At 39.9% G+C, this 27,126-nt stretch overlaps 1 protein-coding gene across 1 annotated transcript in view; it reads left to right on the plus strand.

Annotated features, from left to right (window-relative positions):
• MAP2K5 (mitogen-activated protein kinase kinase 5) overlaps positions 1–27,126 on the plus strand; it is a 264,767-nt gene that overhangs the window by 31,896 nt on the left and 205,745 nt on the right. The window contains exons 4-8 of the mRNA XM_029952259.1: positions 5,372–5,441; positions 9,474–9,514; positions 10,475–10,542; positions 16,909–16,957; positions 24,599–24,663. Of these exons, the coding sequence (XP_029808119.1) occupies positions 5,372–5,441; positions 9,474–9,514; positions 10,475–10,542; positions 16,909–16,957; positions 24,599–24,663 (293 nt within the window). The remainder of the gene's footprint in view (positions 1–5,371; positions 5,442–9,473; positions 9,515–10,474; positions 10,543–16,908; positions 16,958–24,598; positions 24,664–27,126) is intronic.

A 27,126-nucleotide genomic window follows, 5' to 3' on the forward strand; every position in this document is an offset into this window, starting at 1 on the left:
TTCAGTGTGGAATGGACAAGAAGGCAGGAAGGGTATGACATGAGGTTGGGAAGGAAGGTGGGCTAGATGATGGAGGGGCCATGCTTGGGGGATTGAGAAGCTAGGAAGATGCCGAGTTAATAAAACTGGTGATTGATTAAGTGGGGAAGAAGGAAAGAGGGGTGGTCTGGCTTAACTTAGCTATCTGGCTTGAGAAAGTAGGTCATTGTGAGGTCTTTCACTGAGACAGGGAGCCCAGGTGGCAGAAGATGGGTCTAGGGCATGAGGGAGGTGTGAGAGAGGTAGAGACCTGTTGAATTTGAGGGGCCTCTGGATAACCAGTTGGGTATGTTCCGAATCTTAGGAGAGAGATCTGGGCTGGAAATAAAGATTTGTGATTCATCAGCTCCTAATTAGTCTCAATGACTCCTCTGGTAATTGAAACCTTTGAAGTGGCTGAAGTTAACTCAAGGAGAGTATAAAATAAGAAGAGAAAGTTGATGAAAAACCATGGGGAGCTCCAGCATTTAAAGGAGGGATGGAGAAAGAACCGCTTACAGGACACTGAGTAGAGTGGGCAGAGAGGGAGGAGGAAGACCAGAGGGGGTGCTGAGGAGGGAGGGAGAGGTCACCCGTCAGCATGGTGCCATGCGTCCCCAGTCTGTGAAAAGATCAGTGACATGACCGAACCCAAATGATGTGCAGCATTGCTCAGCATTGTGCCCAGCAGCCCCGTTTCTTTAAATGTTTTGAGGTATGAGAAATAAGAGATAACTTGCCCTTTGATTCTTAAATAGTAAACATACATTTTATGTTCTGAGTACATAAAAGAAGTAATTTTGTTGTTGTTGTTCACTGATAAGCCTTTTGCTTCATCTGTGAATGATACTCCCAGAATAGGATAGGGTTGTGAGAAATTAAATGAACAAACCCAAATAGCTAGTATTGAGCCTAGTACGCAGTAGGTAGTCTATAAGTGGTTGTGTATGTGTGTATCTCTCTCTTTGTCTCTGTCTCTCTCTTTTAATAGATCACTTGTGCCTTGGAAAATTAAACCGTGCTGTTTGGGAGCTCAAGTTTTTTATATGGCAGATTTCCTTGAAGGAAAAAAAATTGTAATTATTGACTGAATCGTGCTGTTAGAATTAGAATTAGGTTCATAACAAATAGGCACAGTGTTTGATAAACTTGCAAACAAAACAAGCCAAGAATTGTACTTGCTATCCCCTCGTTGAATCTGGCCCTCTGTTTCAAATTAATTAGATTTTTGGATAACTGTGCTAAACTTTGTCACATCCTTATTAAAATTGTTTAAGGATTTTGAGGAACATCTCAGAGGGACTCTGAAACTAATCTGAGTCTGGTACTAGAGATTCCATTAGCAATCACAAAACTGATTAATCTTTTACTCCGTTAGCTTATTGATTATTGCTGCAATTACTGCACATAACAGATTCTGCCAGGAACACCAGTAGAAAACACATTTTATAACTGCTGCCGATGTGCTCAGTCTGAGCACAATGTTTTGTACTTTTTACACATAACTACTTTTGTATTTTTAGCTGTGGGAACACTTCTATTCAGAAAGTGCTCGTGTTTCTTTTTTTTTTTTTAATTTTATTTTTGAGAGACAGAGAGAGACAGTGCAATCAGGATAAGGTCAGAGATAGAAGGAGACACAGAATCTGAAGACAGGCCCCAGGCTCTGAGGTAGCTGTCAGCACAAAGCCTGACGTGGGGCTCAGACCCACAACTGTTGAGATCATGACCTGAGCTGAAGCCGGACGCTTAACTGACTGAGCCACCCAGGTGCCCCGAAAGTGCTGTTGTTTCAATGGTAAGAGGTTCACTTTTTAATTTCTCAACCACCAGTAATTCATTACAGTTGACAAAGTGCCTTCAGAAATTGTCTTGCTGCTGTTTCCTTTGGAACTTCCTGGCCATCCTATGTCATGGACTAGCTATCTTTAGTCTCATTTGGAGGAAACTAAGTTAAATGACTTCATACGTAATGAAGGCTACGTAATAGGTAGCAGAACCAGAATTGGACCCCATTTCAGTCAGCAAATATTTATTGAGCACCTGCTATGTGCAGGGCTCTGTGTTAAGGATAGTATAAGTGGGATAGGATTATAGAGATTACAATGAGGAAGTTATTTGGATAGCTTCAAATTATGCCCCCATTAATGTTAAAATGGTCACTCTAACTTTTCTGTCCAAGCCATGGTGAGTATCTTGGCATAGGGGCCCCTGAGTGGCTCAGTTGGTTAAGCTTCTGACTTTGGCTCAGGTCATGATCTCACAGCTTCTGAGTTTGAGCCCCACATCAAGCTCTATGCTGACAACTCAAAGCCTGGAGCCTGCTTCAGATTCTGTGTGTGTGTGTGTGTGTGTGTGTGTGTGTGTGTGTGTGTCTCTCTCTCTCTCTGCCCCTCACCAGCTTGCGGTCTCTCTCTCTCTCAAAAATAAAATATTAAAAAAATTTTTTTGAAAGTATCTTGGCATACAAGATTTAGTTTTTTGTTTGTTTGGGTTTTTTTTCTTCAGTTTGGTTTGGACTAGTAGAAGTCATTATTGCTTATTTTATCACTATTGAGAACAAAATTGGAAAGGCTCTCTTTAAAAGGAGAATATCTAAAAACACTGAGAGACTACCCAGATCTGGAAACTCCTTGCTCTCCAGCTTCAGCGCTAGCCTGTGTACCCCTCAAGTGAGCCTCCTGGCACTCCTCTGGCAGTGTAGCAGCTTCCTTTTACATGAGTAATCCGAGGGGCAGTGACTGTTTCCTCACCCAGCTGGTGTGCTGGGGAATGGCCACTCCCAAAGTTGGGGCCCTCTGACTCCCCGAGGTGCCTCACTGGGTGACACAGGTGCATGGCCCATCAGGACTGCTTTGGGCCGGGAGGTATGCGTGGCCTCGTGCTCTATCCTAGTCTCTTCGAGAATGCTCCATATGCGGCAGCCTGAGCCTTTAGGCCTGGTGCATCTTTGGCAGCCCCCCGACCCCCACATGGTGGCCTGCTTCTGAGTTGCTTGCCTGGAGTGGGCCCAAGCCATGGGTTTCATTACCACCCTTCACGGTGTGCTTCTGATGCTGAATTACTTTGCTGTGGATCACAAGATTCTCTGTTAATGCAAACAGAGATCAAACCCAGTATTTGAGCAAGGAAAAACTGTCCCTTGGATTTGGGAGGACTGTGGAAAACAACAAACAAACGCTAACCGCTTGCTTCACAGATGCTGGCAAGTGGCACACTTAATATCATTACCGTGACTGTGTTGATCGTGCATAAAGACATGGTTATACGTGGCTCCAAAATTTGCGCAATGGTCATAAACATATGTATAGTTTGCCAGTTAATTCGGCACAGATCTGAAATGAAAGGGAAGCCAAATTTATTTATTTTATGAGGTAAATAAATAAAGTTGGAAAACAGGTCAATTTCATGCATGCAAGGTTTTATAGTAGGAAAAAATGCATTGGACCTGTCCTGACCCTTTACATTTGAGGTTATTTGTTTTCAAACTTGACCTCAAGCACCAGTTTCAGACAACTCTATAACTAATTTGTTGGATAAAGCATAGGATATTTTATTTGTTCTGATTTCTAGGACTATAGTGAAGTAGTAACTGAAATTACTAATCTATTGTACATAGCAGTTAATTAAAGAAAAGCATTAACTATAGGAGAACACCACCACTGCTGTTGTCTTGTATCAGTATAAAAAGGCAGTAATTTTTTTGACAGCCACTGATTGGAAAGTTGCTTGCAGCCTTCCAGAACCAAGGGGGTACATGCTGTGGATCAATAACCGGCAAATTTCCCATTAAAAAGAATACCTGAGCAATGTTCCAAATAGCCACTGGCATCTTAATTTTCCATGGAAACCTCAAATACTTGTGTGCCGAGGACAAGTCATTTTCGGACAATTTTTCCAGACTACTTGTTAACAGTTATTGCTGTCCCAAAAGGTTGACAGCCTACATGATTGATATTTCATTTACTTGTCATCACTGTTTGAGTAATGGCGAGCAGTATATTTCTGTGGTTTGAACGAATATGTTCTCCTGAATGACATTTGCCTTGGTATGTGTTCCAGAGCGCACGGCACACGTGTTTATGCTGTATGTGTCTAGGCTTCTGTGCCCACAGAAGGAGAGGATCTGTCCCCTTTACAGTGTGAGAGCCTTTGCAGAGGAGGGTACATTTGTGTCACTCCACGGCTACCAAAAATTCACTTCACTTTGTTTGTTTTTAGGACAAAGAGCCTTAGATTGTGAACTTGTGATCCCAAGATGATGTTGAATCACATTTATTTTGTAAAAAAAACAAAAACACCCTTGATTTTGTAGTAATTTTAATGTACGTAAAAGCATTAGGAAGATGTATGTTCGTATCTTCTAAAGAAGACTTTTTAAGAATGTCAGCAAATAATGATGATCAAGGAAGAATGTCTCCCAAATGTGGCAGTTACATACATGTTTCATTGTGTTTTTAATACAGAAACAGCAAGAATGGAAGGAGAGTTCTGCTCTGTGTGTGACAACCCACAAAACACAAAATCAGTTGTTTTAATTGTTGACACTTTGCACTGTGTTATTTGTCTTGTGGTACAAGAAGTGAGGGCACAAACCGCCTCCAAGTTCGGTGGACATATGCTCGCCAATTAGCAAATTAAGGAAAATGGGAATCAGACCACAGTATAACCTGGTGAATGAATTTGTGTTTATGAAGGAGTGTGAAAGCTTTTTACTTGGAACTTAATGTTTTGTGCCCAGAATTTTAAAGTGAAATTTGATCTGTACCAAAGTGTTTAAAAGACTGAAGCTTGAAAGGTATGTTTGCTTAAAGCTGAGCTACCTCTTTTGGTCATATTAATCCTGTCACCTTTGGATAGATCCCATCATGTTTGCGTTTTCCACATTCTACGATTTAGATATCCATTGTCTTATACATTTTTTACACAAACGGGTATAATATTTGATCTGCTACCGGGCACATGGGTCCAGGCTAGATGGGAAGTGTCTTCATTTTGCTTTGCAAAACCCAGAGAAAAGAACAAGAGGCAATTTGAGAAGCTTCCACTAAAAAGCTTTTTGTGTCATTTTTAGCACGTCTTTTTCAGAATATTTCTAGGAATCAAATAGTAAATTCTTAATCAACGTTTTTACTTTTAAAATAAACGAGAGTGTGTAGGATACCATTATACTGGACTTTGAATCCCAAATATTCATTATAGTCATTTTTATGTGCAAATAGGAAAACGTATTCTCAAGGCTGATATGTATATACCAGCAATTTACAGAAGTACTATGAATTAAACAACCCGTAAGTGTCTCTTCCAGTATTCATACATTACTGAGTAATCTCTTTCTATAATCTCTTTGCAGTATTATTCCACAGTAATGGAACAGCAAGTAAATGGACAGTTAATAGAGCCTCTGCAGATATTTCCAAGAGGTAATGTTGAACAAATTCTAATCAACAATGATTATTTCCGTAAACTGTTTCATCAACAGTTATGTTTTCCAAAGGTTTAAATGCACATAACATGATGTTTAGCTTTTAATTTGAGAAAACAAAGGAAGTATTCATTATCGTGGGGATTGCAGGCTATATTATAGTTATGGCAGATAAAATATCTAATTTAGTAGAGTAAATTAAACTAACTAGATTGTTTTTTGTTTTTGAAGTACATACTTACATTCGCTTAAAGAACTCTTTGGAGGTCCACATGGTTTCTAAACCAAGGCAAATGAATGACTTTAATTTCGGATATTTATAAATTGTGGCTCATGATGGTAGCCAAAGCTCCTGTTGAGGAGAAAGCTTTCAGCTAGTGCAGAAGCGAGGATGTACTGTGGGGTTTTAGGAGGGAAATTTTGATAATGTTTAGTGCATGGGTTTTTTTTGGTTTTATTTTCCAAATAATGGAAAATCTTCATAAATAGGAGTTCAATTCTCAAGTCTCCAAAAAATATTAGCTGATGAGAGTAAGTTGTGGTGGGTCGCAAAGTCAAATAATATTCCTTTTCTCTTTTAGATTGGCAGTACTAGCTTTGTATCTGATATGACTGATCAACTGTATATTAATGTTCCCTCAACATTAAAATAATAGTAGGGGTGCCTCAGTAGCTCAGTTGAGCATCCAACTTTGGCTTGGATCATGGTCTCACGATTCGTGAGTTCGAGCCCCACATCGATCAGGCTCAGTGCTGATGGTGGGGAGCCTGCTTGGGATTCTCTCTCTTTCCCTCTTTGCCCCTCCCCAACTTGCACACATGTGTGCTCGTTTGCATGCACTCTCTCAAAATAAATAAATAAACTTTTTTGAATAATAGTAAAAAAGAACTGTTTAATTATGTAAACCATTAAGTCTTTCAACCTGGCCCCACTTGGAATTCATATTTTTTAACTGATGGAGCAAATAAGGAAACGGTCCAACTTTTTTAGAAATAACTTCAACTTATCTTTGTCAACTGATTCTGTACAGATAATTGTGGTATGGGTTTTTCAATTAACCATTCTAAACTTTCATTACCTGTAACTCTCTGAAGTTGAATGGTTCAGTTAACTAATAGACTCTTAATTTACACTGATCAAGTCTCCAAAGGCAGGTGACTTGGTCAGCCCACAAGGTCTGAGTTCAAGAGTAATGCTTTTCTATGTCAAGGTGGGCAGTAGGATTGGGAGTACTTAGTACATTAATAATGATAATTCATTAAAGAGCTAAGTAAGTAAATAAAATGGAGACATTGGTAGTGTCTGTGAAACAAAAATTAAGATTCATCAAGACTAAATGCTAGAATAAAAAAAAGAAAAGAAAAAGGAATGTTGCCATTTCTGTGCATTAGACCAGTGACAAGGATGCAGATTGTTTCTTGCTATTTTCAATGACGGGAGAATTGGGTAGGTTTCAAAATTATTTCTCCACGAGGATACTTTACCAGCTGAAAATTTCCATTAATTGTTTCTCTACTTGACATAATAATGCTTTTGTTATAGCAAGCTTTCATACAGTAACCTGGAAAATCATAATTCCAATGCTGCGGGTCTTTGTTGTTTTTTTTCTCCCTCCAATAAAAGATTTACTCTTCTTCATTTAAAATCTTCCAAAGTTTTTTTTTTCTTTTCTTTTATGAACAGTCCTTTCCAGTCTCCTTGTCTGTACCATTTTGCTGTCTCTCATGGCAGTAGCGACCATTTTTAGACATCTGCTCTGTTCAGGCAGTAATATCACTTTAAGTGTTATCATTTCTCATTCTCCTGACATTTCTGCCTATTTGGTATTAGTGATTTCATTGTGTGGATGAGAATATGTAGGTTCAGAGAGATTAAATAACTCCACAGAGTCTGCAACAGCTTATAAGTGGCTAATACACATTTTGAGTAAGAATTTTGTTTAAATTATAATTTACTGAAAGTTGAAGGGCATATAAATGAAAATATTCAAGGTGTGCTTGGAGGCAGTCTGCAGGGGGTTGGTAAGAGTGCAGAGAACAGTATATTGTAGGGAGAACATGCTTAGAAGAAGAGAGTATATGAGATGTGATTGTCACATGTCCTAGAGCAGACCTGTGAGGCTCCAATAAATTATTAAATAAAGTTCTTCCAGGCCATATTTAAAAATTATTTAAGCTTATTTATTTTTGAGAGACAGAGTGAGCGGGAGAGGGGCAGAGGGAGAGGGAGAGAATGTCAAGCAGCCTCCGCACTGTCAGCACAGAGCCCAATGTGGGGCTTGAACTCACAAAATCATGACCTGACCCGAATCAAGAGTTGGACACTTAACTGACTGAGCCCCCCAGGTGCCCTTACTTACCTATATCTTATATAGGTAAATGTGATTACACAAACTTAGACAATTAGGATATAGACATAGTGGGCAGATTGACTGGGTTAATACTTTGTTGGTTAGAGGCTCCCAGCTCTTGGTTTCTTCATTCAGGCCCCCTGCCAGAAAGAAATATCTAGACTGAGCAAGTGAGCAAGATAGGAGAAAATGATTTTGTTCTAACCTCAGGTGTTCTCATTCCAAGTAAGACATTTGCCTTGGATAGTAACTTCCAGCTCATTGCTATATTCTCTGTAGTTAAAAGATATGTTAAATATTAAAAAGTATGAAAACTTTCTAGCTTTATGTAACTTCTGATTCCATAACTTTAGGAGATATGAGGTTACTGTTTTTTGTTTTTTGTTTTTAATATTGCTTAGATTTCCAGTCATGAAGGTTTGAGAAGCCAATTGAGTAATGAGGCAGATTTAGGTAATAGGTAAGAGTTGACATCTGTCTCTGATTCCTTAGCCACTTTCTTATTAAATGAAATTTATGAATGTACTGGATTCTTAGGCAGAGATACTCTGAAGTGTTGTCTTTGGAAGTATTAATTGTCCCTCAAGGATCACACATCAAATGTATGTGACTTTTGTTTTGTTCAAAAAGTTAATTTCCATTTTGTGGAAAGAAGATGTGGAGTCCTAATTTTAATGTATTTTAGAAAAATAAAAATTCTTTATTAAGGCTTAGATATATTTTCTAGGAGAGTAACATAATAAATTTGAAAATACTAAAAATATATACAATGAAAACAACTGATACGCTTTGTAATTATTACCCACATCTTCTTATTAAACAGTTTTATTTCTTGTTGTTAGAAACAGAGGAAAAATACATGTACCTCTGAGGGAGGAGGAAAAAAATCAAATTTATCCTTCCTAACAATCAATCAAAATTGACGGCCCCTTAACATACACTATGTAGGACACACATAGCTTTCAGACGGAAGCAGCCTATAAAATGGGCAGGACACTTTTGTATTTCTAACATTTGATGAAGAAGCATTTGCTGAATTGGAAAGGTACTAACCTGTACCTCCCGGTGGTGTCGGGAGAGTAATATTTTTCCTGGTACTGCTCTATCTTTAGACTTAAATATTAGATGTCAAGATTTGCAAAAAATATAGTAAAATTAGTGATATCCTTGTATTTTAACAAATTTGACTAATTATTGCTGTGCAAACTAGTATTCAGACTTGAATATTCCATTTTAGAATCGCTGACCATCTTTCTGGCATTAAAAGACCCTTCTTTGGGCTCCCAGGTGTCCCCCCGCACCCAAAACCTAGCTATTTTCAAACTAGTTTAAGTGATAGCAGATATACAATGTAATGGAGTTGAGGAAAGATTGCAGAAATTTGAATTATAAAAGGTATCCAATCATTTTAGCTCAGTTAACTTGATTTTTGTATGTTTTAAGCAGAAATTGGAATTTATATGAGGTGGTATTAGAAAGCTCTTCGCATTTATAAATGCTCACTCCTGCAAGTTAAAAACCCTGGTTCATAATTCCCACTTTGGGTCTTGGGAGCCACTTTTCAATCATTTCTCTCTGCTAATTTTGGTGTCACCCTCATTTCTTTTTAAACGATTCATTTTGAGCAAATTTGTAAATGGCCCTGATGTGTTCTACAATTTAGTCAATTACTGTTTCAGCCTGCAAGCCTCCTGGGGAACGGAACATACATGGCCTGAAGGTACGAATTTCAATAATTGTTTCAGTAAAGTTAGATGGATTTGTAATGCTGTGTTCCACTTATTGAAATGTCAAATAAAACTGCACTTTCTCAAGCTCTGACAAGCGATCCTTTTTTTTCTTTCTTTTTTTTTTTCTAGCGGGATGTGGAGGGGGATTCATCTGTAGTATTTGCTCAATATGTGTACATTTTTGGATAGAAGGCCTTTTTGGGGCCACATTTTGTTTTATTTATTCAAAATCATTTTGTTTGTCTGTTTCTTAAGGATGATTCTGAGTACTGATGTCCAGAAAGATTTATTTGAGTGAAAATACAGACTTCAATGATTAATTAAGCACCTAAGCATATTGCAGACAGAATACCCTCCTCTTCTTTTGACATATTTATGCTAGAAACATATATCTATTTAATGTCTTCTCATTGTTCCGTGTCTTTTGAATTCTGGATTTCTGATTACAGCTTTACGTTTGAAAGGAAAGCTGGCTATTGTATTAGATTCAAGCATTTTATAATTAATTATTTGGACCTCATTTTTTAGTGAATAGGAAACATTCTACAGTGTTCTGTTTGGTTTTAGAGCTGGAAGGATATGAAAACTTGAGGTTCACTACTAACCTCGGGATGCATTCTTCATGTTTTTCTTAAATATACGGCTTTGTATATGAAACAAAACACAACAGTGAATTGAATTCAGTTCTGGAGAGTGGAATTTTCCCATTTATCTTTCCTTTTTTCAACACCATTTAGGTATTTGAATAACGACAGGAAAAGTGTATTATGTAACATATGGGTCGTACCGTTCTGTAACCTATATACTGAGAAGACTCCAACCCTGGGCCTGTCTAGCAACAAGCTAATTAACCTTCATAGTGAAATGAGAAATTTGTGGCAAATTATAGGTTAATTGGAACTGTGTCCTCAGAACTCAAGACTGATCGTGAATTCTTTCTTTCCTTTTAGGTGAACACCCGGGCTGGACCCTCTCAGCACGGCAGCCCTGCTGTCTCAGATTCCCTTCCAAGCAATAGGTGAGAGCAAGCAAGTGAGTGTGCCCATTGAGCATGCTTATCTACAGAGCTGGGGGTGGGGAAGAGGCTTGTGAGATGACTCCGCTCTTCTGTAAGACCAAACGAATGTGCATGTGGCTAAGAAGGAATGTAACTGGTTGGATAACTGTAGCTACGTGTTGACTACAGAGAAAGGACCTCACTGAGGAAGATGGAATGAGGCATGTTAAACTATTAATAGGTCTTTGGAATGGTGTTCCTTCAGTCTTCAAATTACATGGAAAATTTAGCGCCTTTGACTTCTGGGCCGTCCATGCCTCTTTGATCTGGTTTGGTGAATTGTATAACGCTTATTATTTTTTTCTTGATTGTCCGTCTTGGCAGTATTGTTGTCCACTGGCTTCTTCACCAGAAAGAGCAAGGGGAAAGTGAAGTGGTGGAACTTAAATTGACTAGCCATGTTGTAGTTTTTGTATGTTTGGTCATAAAGACTATTGAAGCTGTTTCTTGTAGAAAGAAGACCGTTTTCACTAAATCAGTGCTAACAGTGCCCCGCATTGCCGTGGGGATACCAAAGCATTGAGGGCCATTTCAGAGTGTTGCTTCTGGTCATCACGCGTCCTCAAGTGGAAGAAGCAACCTGCTCAAGCTGATAGAATTCTAGGTCGTTTTGGTTAGACGCTCAGTTATTCAGCCAGGAAACATCACATCACTGGACTTGAGGATGATGTTGTGTGTCCGAAGTCACTCTGGCGACTGGAAACCCAGCATTGAGCCAGAATACCCTTCCACTCCATCCCAGGTTTTTCTAAGTGTTGGGCTGTAACCAGTATCGCACAGCTGTTTCTCAGCTGACATATAGTTTAGGTTTCTCCTCTTCCTTCTGTCCCTTCCTTAACCCAAAGTCTTGGTTTTTTTGCCAGAGGGCTTTACTATAGGTAATTTAAAGTCTCCTTCTGACTCTCTTTTACCCTCCTGTCTTCTCCTCAAAAGTCGCTTCCTTGATTGCCTTATTATAGTGTCAGTGTGTCTGTCACCAGCTTTCCTGCTGTGAACACACTACTTTTAAAGCATGTTTTCTTCTTAAGCAAATTCATTCTGTCTTAAGATGCACTCAACTAGGTTATCCACCAGCAGGTCCTCTGTCTTGTGGTCATGAGGGGTAGGTCTGTAGTTCTCATTCTGGGGCTTGGCCCTGCCAGGCAATACCTGCAGCTTAGTGGAGGCCCGGGACTGAGGGCTCAGGTCAAAGAAAGCCGGGCTTTTAATTTTACCACTACCAGAAAAGTTGTTATTCAGAAAGACCCACCATGAGCCTTGAGGAAAAACAAGGACTTTCTCTGATATTTTAGGCCATTTCATCATGGTATAAGAAGCAGGACAGAGTTGAAAAACAAAATGGTAAGGCAGAGAAGGGGCAGGCTGACTTCTCAAGTTTTCTGAGATTTGGCTTTAACAACAGGATTTTGAAGAACTACAGAGTATATTCACAGAGTACCATAAAATTTTCACGTTGGACAGAAATTCTGAGACTGTCTGATTTAATAGTTCTGAGCCTTTTGTTGTAGCATCTTTCCTTTGGGATGTGATGGCCTCCTAGCTAGTGATGGTGGTTTCCTCTGGCAGTGACTTGTGTTATGGGAGGAGTACAGTTTGAAAAAGATCTGCTATAGATTTTAATATGCCACCCTACATTGGCCATGTTCTGTGTCCCATATTGACAGCTCATGAAAAGTATCTGAGTGTCACCTATTCATAAGGTATTGTCCTATGCGCTAGAAATACAATGTGGTCCTTATCCTTAGAGCTCACTATCTAATGGACATACAAGAAAAAAAAAAAGCCAAACAAATATACAGACAATCACACTTTATAATTAGTGTTATGAAGGACACAAGCAGGTTTTGGAGAGAGAGAACACTGGGAAAGAATATGTTTAGCTTTAGACAGCATGTTTGGGGCAGACTCTCGGGAGGAGAGTGACATTCTGTCGAGGCCTGAAGGATGGGAAGGGCCTAGCCACATCAAGAGCCAGCAAAGGGCATTTCAGAGGGAGGGGCGAGCATCTGTGAAGGCCCTGCAGTAGAAATGGAGCTTGATGTGTTCATAAATAGGCCAGTCTGGCTGGAGCCCACGGAGGGGTGCTCGTTGCGGGAGTGTGGAAAGAGAGGAGAAGAACATTGCCGTGATCAGAGAGAAGGGGACAGGACAGAGCCACATCGGCAGGGCCTTGTGTTTGAGTTTTCCTTTTGGTGTGTTGGCATTGGCGAGCATCAGATGTTCGGCTCCGTTTATGAAAGACCCTCTGCCTGTGCTCTGGGGAATGAGTCAGAAGCACCAATCTAATCCTGCTCTGTTTCAATGCTTGATTCCCACTCCTTGCCAGTCACCCAGGCTCTTCCTGAATATCCCTCACAGCATGAATGCATTTTGTTGACCATAGCAGCCCCTTCCATTTTCATGTAGCTCTGTCTTAGAACATTCTTTGTCATGAGCCAAGATGGGTCTCCCTCTATTTATTATTTTTTTTAATGTTTATTTTTGAGAGAGAGAGGGTGTGAGAGGGGGAGGAACAGAGAGAGAGAGAGAGAGAGAGAGAGAGAGAGAGAGAGAGAGAGAGAGGGAGACGCAGAATCTGAAGCAGGCTCCAGGCTCTGAGCTGTCAGCACAGAGCTTGATGTGGGGCTCGAACTCACCTGACTCACCTGAGCTGAAGTCGGATGCTTAACCGACTGAGCCACCCAGGCGCCTATGGGTCTCCCTTTAGCACCCACTCATAAAGATTTTATTTAGCCCTCAGAGCAGGGCTGTTCCCTCTTCTAGGTAGCTCATCCCATTGTCTTCCTGCCAGACATACTACTTGTAGATTTCCTGTCTCAGCAAATTCTCCACACCCACCAGGTTGTTAACTTGCCAGTCATTCTTCACTGCCTCCTGGGCCTCCCTCAGCGCCACATCTAGTCAGTCCCTACATCTGTAGGCCTGCCTCCTAGGTCACTCAGAAGTCTGTCCACTGTCCAACACCCGCATCGCTGCTGAAGCAGTTTGGGCTCTGTAGATCATTGCCACAGCCACGTGCTGGTTTCTGCCCTGCAGTCTTGCCATGCACAGTCCCTCCTCCATGCTGTGGCTACAGTGCTTGCCGACGTGCATTCTGAGCCCATCATTCCCCCTTTACAGCTGGCTGCTGCTCCTTAAAACCTTCAGGACAATGTATAACCTTGGGTGCAGGTGAGCAGTGGGCTCTCTACGTGTAGGTCCCCTGCCTACTCGAGCTCTTTCTACTTGACATTCCAGCTTTGCTGAGAAATGCATGGAGCCCTCAGTGGATCTTGTTTTCTCCTTCTCCCAACCCTTCCTGCTTTCCTCCTCTTTTTATCCCCTTCATCACCTTCAGTCTGGCCAACCTGGGTCTATTTGAAGAATAGAGCTGTTACCTTCTTCTGGAAACCATCCCTGGTGACTGCCCACCTCGTCTCATAGTCTACACCAGGTACCTACTCTATGAATTTCCCTAATCCCCCGGTGCTTTTACTGTGGCACTTAGCACATTGTCTTACAGTCACTTCCGTCCCCCAGTAGATTCTGTCTCTTTGAGGCCAGTGACTATAGCACATTCATTATTGAATTCCCAATTCCCAGTGTGATGCTTGGCACATAGGAGACGGTCAGCAGTGCTTGAATGAGTGAGTGGATGAACAGATTTATATTCCCTCTAAGTCTTATCTCTGAATTGAATTCTCCCAACTCATTCAGCCTCTCTGATACGTGATTTCTAGTCCCCTCACCCATTTCTTCTTCTTTAGATATCTCAGTATCCCTCTTAAAGTATCATATCAAGGTTGCAATAACATCACATTTAAATTTTAAAATGTTTTTAAAAGTGATTTTTGGATAGTCTGAGTCACCGTGATTATACAGATAAACAAAATACTGAGTAAACCGAGGCACAAAGAAATTGCCAGAATTTTTGTGTTTGTGTTTTTTTTTTTTTTAATGAGACCAAGTTGGTAGTCAGACATTGGCATAATGGATGAAATAGCATTATCCTCAGTTACTTTCAAAGCATGAATTGGTCTTTGTCTTAGGTGGGTGACTATTCAAATGAGCTTACTAACCTACATGGTGTTCCGAGGCCATAATTAGTAAATTCAAGTTCCACTGGCAAGTCAACGCCTTTCCTAAATATCTTGGCTGTCTCCTTCTGTAAAATTGGGATGATTAAACTTTCATCTCTTTACCTCCAGTATTAGGAAGACTGATGAAGCTGTATTAAGGAATCATGTTTGTTTGTTGGATGAAAGGTGTTTTGTAAATGCATTGAATCAAAATGTAATAATTTCAAGTTGTATGACACAATCGAGTATCTATGGAGAAACATTGCCTGGACATTGTTTTGTTATTTCTGTTTTTACAGTAATTGTAACTGTTAAATTAGGAGTCATCTGTGGGAATACAAGGGTCTAAGTGTCCCCCAGGGAAAAAAAAAGTATACGTGTGTGTATGAGAGACAGAATGAGCAAGGCCCAAACCTTTGTTTCCTTTATAAATCATTCCCCCAGGGCTATAGTTATTGTGAGGATTAAATCAGGATAATAAGTAATGGCATTTAGCACCATGCCTTGCACACGATATCATCCAGGCAATGAGAGCTGCTATTATTATTTTCTTAACTGGATGGATTTTGGTAATTTATTTTATTTACATATTTCTGCCTTAGTCTCATTATACAAAATTCTTTTTATTTCATTAAAATTTTTTTTTTAATTTTTGAGAAAGAGAACATGAACAAGGCAGGGGTGGGGGGTGGGGAGAGAGAGAGAATCCCAAGCAGGCTCCTAGCTGTCAGCGCAGAGCCCAGCATGGGGCTCAGTCTTACAAACTGTGAGATCATAACCTAAGCTGAAACCGAGAGTCGACTTTCAACCAACTGAGCCACCCAGGCGCCCCTCATTCCTCAAAAGTCTTAACTGCCACTTCAGTACCTGAATTCTTAGACTTGGGAGGACATTATTAAAGTTTAGAGTCCTTGGTTGAGGGCATGTTTTGTAAAATCTGGAGAAAGTAGGGACTGATGCTCCATAGCCTGCCTTTGACTACAGCAGAAGTTTAAGAAGTGTTTAGAAAGAAGAGTAATTATAACTTGAAATACCAAGTGTGGTCAAACATGAAGCGTGAGATCTCTCTCAGTATAACTTACTCAAGGTACCAAATGAATGTGTGTGTATGCGTGTCTATGACTGCCATATAATAAATCACAACCAGAACCAAGGCCACCGTTTATCAAATTCTTAGCACATGCCATGTCCTCGGGCTGGGTTCAGGGATGGGAAGGGAATGGAATAGAGTTGATCAAGATGTGGTCCATGTTCTCAGGGATCTCCCAGTCTTGAGGAGTGTGTGGTGAGAAGAAAAGCATCTATACAGATAACTAGCACGAGGGAAGAGAGTTAATTTGGTAAATGGGTAGAGGGTTCCAGCAGATAAAGAATGGAGTTAACAAGCTTTACGTTTCCAGTGAGAACACTGACGAGATGAAATGCTATTTGTACACCACTTGGCTAGCTGGGTGGGGATCTATGGGCATAACTCATAATAAAGCTAGAAGGACTTCAGAGTGTTCCGTGGCCACTCTCCCGAAACTCATTCTCGTGTTTACATAGCCATATGTGTCCAGAGAGGAACATTTTCATATTTCTTAAATAACTCTGGAAGCTGGGTCTCCCACTTAGAGAACAGAAAAGCCAAGAGAGAGCAGCTGAAATTTACTTAATGTCTACAGTGTGCATGGGCTTTTTGTAATCTTTAATTTTCCTCATTACCCTGTAACATTTATTTCCCCCATTTTGCAGAAAGAGGAAATTGAGGTTCAGAGAGGATACATAACTGACTTGTACCAGATCACGCAGCCAGTGAGTCCCAGAATTTATCTCTGCTGCACGTTTGCTTCCCAGCAAGCTCAATTGTACTCTTAATGGTAGTAAAAGATCAGGACTTAAACTATCTATTTTATCTTTTGAAGTTTTATTTTCTGTGCGTCGTTAAGTTCTTTGTATTTAGCAGATGACAGAGTCCACATAAAACAGCCACTGAAAGGCTACCCAAAGGCAGCAGGACTGATAGCCAGGGAAGGTCACTGAAGTAATCCATAAGGTAGTCTAGCTTCATTGTGATTGGAGGCTTCACTGCTTTAGGGGTTCAGGATTTTTATTAGTACCTTTACCATGTGACTAGTTACTTTTGAAAACATTTTATGTAGGAAGAAGGATGCAAAGTGTAGAGTCCCTGTCTTCACCTAAAATACAGGTATAATTTAGTCTGGAATTCTGAATGGTATTCAGAGGTGTCAGTGATCTTGCCATTAAAAATTCTCTCTTCCCTTTTCAGCTTAAAGAAGTCTTCTGCTGAACTGAAAAAAATATTAGCCAACGGCCAGGTAGGTGTCATTGCATATTAAGATTTTCGCATAGCAGTAACATACTACTGCCCTGTTTTCATATCCATAAACTTAATAAACAGATAAAGAGCCCGTGAATGTCTTCTTGTCATAAATGAATTACAGTGGCTTAATTTGATTGGCAGAGCAATTTGCAGCACGTTTTTCAAACTGTGCTAATGGGTTTCACTCCCAGCAGATTGAAGTACCAGGCACACACCCTGCTGCCATCTCAGTCTAAAAAAAGTTAATCAGATCTGAACAAGTGTGTCAACCCAGGGGTTGTTGAAATGGCCCAGCGTCCGGAGGTGGCTGCTGCTTTCATTATCTTTGAGGAGAAGAGGAAAAACTGTTCCTTTCTTACCTTGGCTCCTTCTTTTGTGCTGAAGGGAACACTGGCTTTTTAGGGGAACAGAGTAACAGCAGACCTTTGGCATTTAAAGTCCTAGGCCTGAGAAGTTTTTGGTATGGTTGACCTGGTGGACCGGCCATCTGAAGCTGAGTGACCTAACCCAGCCAGTGAGGGACAAACGGGCCTGTGGGCCAGTCATTTCTCACTAATTTTGATTCAAGTAAATGGGCACTTTGGAAATAGTATAGTGCTTTTAAACATACATTGGCAAATTAAGCTACCTACAGGGTCCTTGATTCTTCAATAGCAACATAAATGCGTTTTAATGTTTGTTATAGAAGAAGCCCTTTGATAGCCTTGGAGGCAGGCGCCTGTCCATTGCGATCAAGCCTGCCTATTAGGCTCTATTGACTGAGACATCTGTGTCACTGCAAATAAAAGACTTTTATTGATTTTCTTAACTGCTGTTCACTTCCCGTCCATGTTTCGAAGGCTGAAATCTTAATTATCTCAGATGCTTATTCAGTGCCTTCACACGCTGACCTCTCCAAGCCTCATTGGCATTTCATGAATCAAGTACTTGTAGTGGAGCACGTCAAGAAGACAAAGCCAGGTCCTTATGCTTGTCCTTTAATATCACCTGTAACTTTGTGGCCTAATAGATGGATGCACGTGCCTTAAACCGGTGGCTGTATGATAGTGCTTCTGGAAGCCCTACTTATTTGGCACACAATCCCTTGAATACGGTTAGAAAAAATAAGTTGATCTGGTTCTGACATCTGGTTGTCATCCAGAGTATGGGAATTCCTTAGATATTCTGTATACAGCCAGGGAGAATCTGGTGTTGTCGTGTAATCTTGATGGTCTCAAAATTTTGTATAGTGTTTATCTAGTACTTTTAACTTTAAGCAGCTAGAGGTTTGTTTGGATTGAGGTCCACAAACATGTCCTCCTAGTGCCCTGGATGTGTTTGGAACCAGTATGAAACAAAATCTGACTCAAAGCATGAACAGCGAGCCTGGGATATTTTCCTATCTCCTAACACATGTGCAGTCTAGTTACTAATTGTAATTTATGTATGAGTCACGTGTATTCTTTAGCTGGAAAAATATATTTTGAAATTGACATAAATTAAGAAGCTTTAACTACATTTGTTCAACCCAGGCAATGGAAAATAACCTGTCACAGATTCCTCTTTCAAAGATGAAAAACAGTTTATTTCCATTACAAAAAGTAGGCATTCTGAAATGTTCCTAATGTTTTGACAACAAACCTAGTACCATAAATATCTTACTGGTCTCAGTTATGAGGTTCGCTGTGGTGGAAGATCGTCAGAACAATGATTTTTGACACTTAGAGATTGTGTATTGCCTTCCCTTGAGAATGTGATAGCCCCACGTGAAGCAGTTTGGCGTTTTCCTTCTCTTAAGGAGCAGCCTTTATTTGCTTTCAGTCACAAGAGTGAACAAAACAGAAAAACCCACCTTTGGAAGTTCTCATAATACATCCTCCTTGTGCTAATTTCTCAGTTCCTTGGTGTAGAGGGTAACTAAAGAGTGAGCGAGATTGCATCGCAGTGAGGTAATGTGCCCAGTTGTGGCGTCAATAAATTTCTGGGCTGAGCACTGACACCACTTGATATGGAAGATGTAAGTCACATTTAACGATGCTTTAACACTTGAGCATAGTTTTTTATCTTAGTGGTTTATGCTCTCAAGCATTAATAATGATTTGCCTTTCCACTAGCCTCCACTTAGATTTAATAAGGAATTCATATTAATCATTAAAAGAAAGGGACATGATTCTTCAAGATAATCAAATATTGACAGGTCAGAAATAGCTTTCTGCCTGGGTTCATTGATATAGGTTATGTGATATAAATATTTATTTCTTTTCTGTCACTCAGAGTAAATGCCACCAATTGATTCAGCATTGATATAGTGTCAACAGTTCATAAGAAACATTTGACTGGCTTGTGTTTCCCGATTAGTCTCTGCTCTATAAAGTGGGATTTACTAAATCTCTCCGATTGTCTGCTCATACAGTGTGACTGCTTTCTGAAACCATTATTGCTTCGATTTGTGAAGCCAAGGTCTAGTGATGGGACTAGTCTCTGTCAGACCTTTACATATAAAATGAGGATTAATTGAGCATTTTTATTTTAATGATTTATAAGCGATAGATAGTGATTCTTCTTAACACAGGCAGACAATAAACAAAGAATATTTTCTTTGCTGATCCATAACTTAATTCCATTTCATTTTTCCCATTAATTTCATTAATATTATATTAAATCAAGCAATTTTTAAGAGTTTAACATTAGTCTTTGGAATGGAAACATTGTTTTTCTTCTGTCATTTAATGCCTGAGGATTCCTTTTTTTTCCAGCTTAAAGCCAAATCATAAGATTTTTTTGGCATGTTTCATTGACAGCTGAGGATCAGTATCATTGCTGTGATTTCATGATGTTTTCCCCACTTCTGGTTCAGTGCAGTATCATCTCTTTAACATTGGCCCTTGATGTGAAACTGACTAGATATGGCCCAGTGGGTCAATTTAAGGATTAAAAAAGTGTATAGTTTACTCCAAGGGTGGACAACTTTGACCTTTGCATCTCTGAATTTGTTTTTCCTCTTTTTGTTATTTAGCTTTTGTAGGAGAAGGTGACAGTATTTCCCTAGTCCTGATAAACTAAGTATAATTGTACTCAGAAGCCACAGATCTGAGTACTAATTCTGATCCTGCTGCATGTTTGGCTATTTTGAGAACTTTAGATGCCTTTAGGCATGCTTTTTGTGGTTAGAAAATAAAAAGGAGGGAGGCACCTGGGTGGCTTAGTTGGTTAAGCATCCAACTTCGGCTCAGGTCATGATCTCACAGTTTGTGGGTTCGAGTTCTGCATTGGACTCTGTGCTGACAGCTTGGAGCCTGGAGCCTGCTTCTGATTCTGTATCTCCCTCTCTCTCTGCCCCTCCTCCCCCCCAAATGAATAAACATTAAAAACATATTTAGGGGTGCCTGAGTGGCTCAGACAGTTGTGTCTGACTTCAGCTCAGGTCATGATCTCACAGTTTGTGGGTTCGAGTCCTGCATTGGACTCTGTGCTGACAGCTTGGAACCTGGAGCCTGCTTTGGATCCTGTGTCTCCCTCTCTCTTCTGCCCCTCCCCAGCTCATGCTCTGCCTCTCTCTCAAAAATAAACATTAAAAAATATTTTTTTAAGGAGGAAGAAAAATAGAAATTCTACTATAAAATTAGCCTTAAAAGCTGTGTAATCACCCCTATATAAAACTCTTTAGATCCTGATGGTTCATCTTAGATCCTATAACAAGGCTAAAACATAAATGAGACTGTATGGCAGTCTGCACAGCATGACCCTCTCCTCTGTCCGCACAGACACAAAAGTCCACACTGCATGCCACCATCCTCTGCCCACACAAGCACCACCTTGCCGCTCTGCACGTTGTCCTGTCTGGTTCACGTTTCATCCCGGCCGCTGACTCTCCTTCAGCAAGAGCAGAACCCAGCGCCCGTCACTGTTCCCAGGTCATTTGCCCTCTTTCAGTTGACATGTACCTGTAACTCCAGTGGCTTTTTCTTCCTCTTCTCTCACATCTAGTATTCTGCGTTTTATTTGCTTTCATTGGTCAAAACAAGGAAACTGAGTAATATTTAAAAATAATTTAGTATCTCTATTGAATAAACTTTATTTCACTTCTTGTCTATATAGCTGTGTGGTCTTTAAAACATTTCTTTTCCTAAAAACAAATACCACAGCTAATGAAATTGCTTTTAACTTGTGGGTGCCCTTCTGTTGATTGTTTTCCTTCCTGTGGGCCAGTGAGCACTGCTGGGAGAGGATGTCCTTCCATACTTAGCCAGGACATCAGCTGCTAAGATAAGGCATCAAGCAGAGAATACTGAAGGGCTGAGTTTAGCCTTGACTGGTTGTTATAGACTAGTTTTACATGTAAGTGAACTGGGCTATGTGCTTGACATACTGCAGAATTCTGTGATTTTTGTGATACTTGATCTCAACAGTAATATTTAAATATTGTATACACTGTAGGCATAAAAATTCCAGTTTTCTATCAAAATGAACATTGTTCCTGTGCTTCAATTTGAGAAGTTTAATTAATATGCTTATTTAAAGACAAAAGGCAAAAAAGCTGATCCTGTTAGTGATTTTTTTCATAATTACAAGATCAATCCAAGTAACCTGTTTTTTAAACATTTTTTAAAGTTTATTTTATTTTGATGGGGTGCCTGGGTGGCTCAGTTGGTTAAGTGTCCGACTTCGGCTCAGGTCATGATCTCATGGTTCATGGGTTTGAGCCCCACGTCGGGCTCTGTGCTGAGAGCTCAGAGCCTGGAGCCTGCTTCAGATTCTGTGTCTCCCTCTCTCTCTGACCCCTCCCCCACTCACTCTGTCTCTGTCTGTCTCTCTCTCTCTCTCTCAAATAAATAAAAACATTTTAAAATAGTTTTAAAAAATAAAGTTTATTTTTGAGAGAGAGAGAGAGAGAGAGAGAGGGAGGACATACCAAGCAGGCTCAACATGGGGCTCAAACTCGCAAACCACAAGATCATGACTTGAGCCAAAATCATGAGTCGGATGCTTAACTGACTAAGCCACCCAGGTGTCCCAAAGTGATCCATTTTGATCAGAGATTTGCTATTCTCAAAAGGTTGTTTGTAATCAGTTCATGAGCTTATCTCTAACAATTTTCCTTTAAAGCTTTCTTACATGAATAATATTTGCCTACTGTATAAAAATTAGAAAATCCAAATAAGCAAAAAGGAAGAGAATCTGATATTTTTTAAATATAAAAATCAGTCAGCTCATAGGCCAGGCAAAGGTCTATAAAACTTTAAAACATTGTAGAAACACTTTATCTTTTTATGGATACTGTCTTTTTAAGTGAGATGGTTTTAGAACTTTTGCTTCAAAACCACTTTTATCTTTATGAGGCTCTTACACTTATTGTTGGAAGGGTTCGAAATTTCTCTCCTTGAATTTGCTCACACGATGCTTAGCACACGCACACCCCCCCCAGTACACAGCATCTTTCAGCTTGCCCCCTGGTGGGTGCCTCCCACTCCTGGTCTGGTCAGAACGCTAGGGATGGGAGGGCTCCACTCCTCTTTTCAGCCTCCTGGGTCTGAGAGGTAAAAAAACAAAAACAACCTATGATGACAGGATTTAATGGTTCAAGCTGCTCAGAGACTTGCCATACCTACCCATTTGCCTTCTCTTCAACAAAATACCACAAAGTCAAGCCCCCTGCAGAGTCCTAGGTCCATCCGTGTGTCATTGGAATGTGTAATGACAATATGTTTCGGCACGTATATTTTCTGAGAGGAAACTACTGGTCCTTGTATCTGGAAGGTCCTGATGGAGCGGCGGAGGGCGTGCAGCCTCAGAGTGTGGCCCTCCAGAACCCGAAACCGTGAAATTTGCTGGGAATTTACTTTGAGCCGCGATAAGGGTGCAGCTTGTGAGGCAAGTGAAGGTACAGCTGCAGGGGTGAGAGTGCGGCTTAGACCCCTGGACGGGTGTTTGGAAGGAGCTGTCCTGTCTGTCCTCGCCATGGTTCCCGCAGTCTCCGTGCGCGTCCTTCGTAGCCACTGATCAGAGCCAACCCGGTCCCAGCTCTGCTGCTGAACAAGCATCTCACATTCCTTTATGCTGTTTCACAATTTCTCTTTTGGTCCGAAATAAGGAAGTTTTCTTTATTCATGCTTCAGCTTTTATGCAGTTAAAATATGGTTTCTGTTTTTTCTGTATTAGTAATATAATAAAAGGTAATGAAGAGCGAAATTTTCCTCAAATAGGAAAATAGTTGCCAATTTTTCTGACTTGTCTATCATTTTGCCTCTGACCCTAAATATAGTAATTAGCTGATTGCAAATTGCATCAGTCAGGTTGTACTACCATTAAGTTGGGTGTTGAATTGGCCTTTACGCGTTAATCTGTCAATATCCTTTCAGGGATTGGCAGAGCAGCTTGGAGAGGAGCGGTTTCTGTTACCTGCACTGCACTCCTAATTATCACAGCTCTCTGAAGCTTCAACTTCAGAAATGTATAGAAGGAAAATATTTCCCTTGATAAATGGAACCTTGCTTTATTCAATTGGTGGAAGTTTAGGGCAAAATATTTAAAGGTTTACCATAATGGTCTGAAAGCAAACTATTTTTTTTCCAGGTGATATTGAATTAAAAACTCCATCCATTTTCTGCCTGTGCAAGGCAGTGCAATTCCCAGGAAATTGATTTTTTTTCAGGGCTTACTATGGCTTTTCCCAAGCTTTAGCTATATGGAAAATAACACTTTTATTGAATCCATTTAGTGAATAAAGTTGGCAGTTAATTTTTAAGCAACTGGACTACTGTGTAGAAAATTACTGAATGCATCAAATATAATCTGACTAGTCTCAACGTCATTTGATAAATAATTTAGGGAGTTCTTTACAACTCTGAAACATTATTTTGTGGGCACTAGAAATCACTGACTACTATTTACGATACAAATGAGAGTAGTCTTTGTGGTGTAGTAGTTTTGAGGAACCTGAGAAAATATGCATGCTGTTTAACATACTAAATGATTAAAATGACTTGACTTTCTAAGAACCACATTATTATATGTTTTTCCTTTATGCATTTCCATATTTGTGTGTGTATGCATTTTTAAGGGCACCGATTGGGCACTTTTCCATCAGCGTAATATGATTTCTACCCAGTTACCACCGGATACTAGTTTATTGTTTCCAAAGGAAAGCTGTAACTACTCTAGGAAAATCATTAACATTATTCAGTTAGTTTGTTTAATGTTAACTGTGGGGTCACCTGAGGAGTTTTCAAGGGCTGATTTATTTACAGATTGTACATTAGATTACTGGGTGTGTGTCTGCGTGCTGTCTGCCCAAGTTTGATTTTGGTATATGCACTGCTGTTTGGCATTGGTTATGTGTAGTGCTGGAGACTGTGTTCTTATCAGTATCTCTGACCTGACCCTTTGGAGCTATGTTATATCATTCCATTTTGACACCTTTTATCAAACTTTAATGAAATGACCCAGGCAAACAAATTGTCATTAAACTTTCCATCACTTTGTCCCTTGGTATCGTCTTTTATAAATTGGACAGCAAATGTTGTATTGATCTTCTCGTTCTTGCAGCTGAACTTGAAATGACCCAGACTGCTTGTTGTTTATGGCCCAGAGTTGCTTTTCCTTGACATTTCCATCCACAGCATGACACCCTTTTTGTTTTTCTTTCTTTCTCATGGAGATGAATGAACAAGACATACGGTATCGAGACACTCTTGGTCATGGCAACGGAGGCACAGTCTACAAGTGAGTAGTCGATTTGTTTAAACTTTCTGTCCACCTTTGCCAAATGTGAGTATCCAAGTTCTCTGTGGCAGAGATTTTTAAATGACCAACGGCACTTAGGTTTTATTTCCACTTTTGACTCCAAAATTCTGCAAGGCATCTATTTTCTCAGGAATTGCTTGGAAAAGTGCATTTATATTGCCTTTTTAATATTTCTGAGTCTGCATCTCTCCTGGGTGAGCAGTTAATAGTCCACCATTAGCAAGCATACCTTTAACTGGCCTGAAGTTTAATGCATTTTTTTTCCTTTGCTCTTTAACTCCATTTTTTTTTCAAACTTGCTAGCACCCTGTACAAGTCCCCTGCCTTTTTACAGCTGTGCCCAGTGGAAGACAAACTTTATAAACACCATTGCTTTGCCCTGTGTCAACACTGTAAGTTATTAAAAAGCCTTCTTCCTGTTGTATTTCCTTCTCTCCCTAGTCCCCTGAGAGAATTTCTACACATTGATGAATATGTTAAGTTATAAAATTCTCCCAAATTCCAGTAGCACTGATCTTACCCTAAAGGAGTGTTCATTTTCATATTAAAAAATGCTAACCATAAAAAATAGTTCTCTCGACAGGGAAGTCTTTCTCATGCAGTGGTGCAAAGTTTAAACTACATAATGTAATATCTGGTACTTAATAGTCTGCAATGGTGTATGAAAAATATTCCACTAGGAATTAAAAAATCCATACTCTGTAAGAAAGCCCTGAGGGAGTAATAAAGCTTTCCTCCAGAGAGCTGTTTTCCATATATACACTAACTCTGTATCCCATTATGATTGTGTTTTTACCTTAGATATTTAAAAGTGATATTAATATATATTTTCAAAGTTGTGAAATAATTTATAATTGGTTATTAATGTTTTTAGAATTTTAAGTGTTTGCTAACCACATGACTATTGATACAAATTGCCCTATTGCCTTATGACCACAAAGGGTCACGTCTTAAAATCCCAGAACATCCTCCACAGAGATGCAGCCTCGGCGTAGAATTAGGCTTCTCAGGGTTAGAGGCTTCTTCAGAGTCCTCTGACCCATTCACCCACTCAGGGCTTCAGTCTTCTCACTACAGGCAGAGCCGGGATGGGAGTCCATTCTCCCGAATCTAGTCCTTTAAGAACTTAGGTTCCTGTATTTGGATTCCTTTTTCCTACAGGTGACTGGGTACTGTGAATAGTTGGTCTGAAAGTTAAGTGCTTCCATTGTGGTAATTCAGAGAATTAAATAATAGCACACTCCATACATGATCCTGAGGCCGGGCCCTTCAAATGTTTGATGCCTACCTACTGTGTCTGAGGCACTCTTGTCCTCGCCTGGATCATCCTGACCCTCCTTCCCAAGCAGCCCCCGGTGCTGCATAAATAGCATCTCTTCATCTTCCTCTTATCGGACTGGAGTTTTTACCCTGTCCTGAAGGTTCTTGAGTGCAGGTGCCCTTAGAAAGGAAAGGAGAAGGAACCTGCATACCCTTATTTGCTCCTTTTAAGTTCCCTGTAAGGGACACTTTCTTTTTATTAATACTTTTATGCTGATAGCCAGATATAATAAAACAGGAAAGATTTCTAGCACTCTTCACCTCTTTGGGTTCCTTTTATTGGTTTCAAATGGAATCCAAAATCATTTCTTTAGACTCCTAACCTATTTATTTGTTCTGTTTAACCAGATGTTGAATGCTCAGGCATGTTTGTATTTTTAAATTGAAGCCCTATTGTGAATTTACCGTCCTGGTTTATTCTAGAAGGGAGGAAACATAAGACTACCAAACTCCAGCAGATAGTTCTTATTAGAAATAATACTCCAGATGTTAAAATTTTAATCCTTTCTTTTACAACGAGTAACCTGTACTAGCATAAAGGGGAGAGGGATGCAGGGAAATGGAAATAACCTGCCCATCTACCAAGGAAAAATTACAATATAGAATCATATTAATGTTTTATTATTTTAAAAATTATGGTGAGAAACATAAAATTTAGTATCTTAAGCATTTTTAAGTCTACAGTAGTTCAGTGACATTAGACACATTCATACTGTGGTGCAGTCATCAACGCCATCCATCCCAGAACTGCTTTCATCTTGCAAACATGAAACCTGTACCCATTACACAGTAACTCCTTGTTTGCCTTGTTAATGTTTTCAGCCAAGAAGCAAGATCTCCTTTTATTGGGAGAACCATTAAAAGAACATATTATCTTAAAAAAAATTTTTTTTAATGTTTATTTTTGAGAGAGAGAGACAGAGCATGAGACGGGGAGGGGCAGGAAGAAAGGGAGACACAGAATCTGAAGGAGGCTCCAGGCTCTGGGCTGACAGCTCAGACCCTGATGCAGGGCTCGAACCCACGAACCACGAGATCATGACCTTAGCCAAAGTCAGATACTTAACTCACTGAGCCCCCCAGACGCCCTAAGAACACATTATCTTACACCTCCTTAGCACA

This window comes from Suricata suricatta, chromosome 9 (genome assembly GCF_006229205.1).
Source record: "Suricata suricatta isolate VVHF042 chromosome 9, meerkat_22Aug2017_6uvM2_HiC, whole genome shotgun sequence".
Classification (NCBI taxonomy): Eukaryota; Metazoa; Chordata; class Mammalia; order Carnivora; family Herpestidae; genus Suricata; species Suricata suricatta.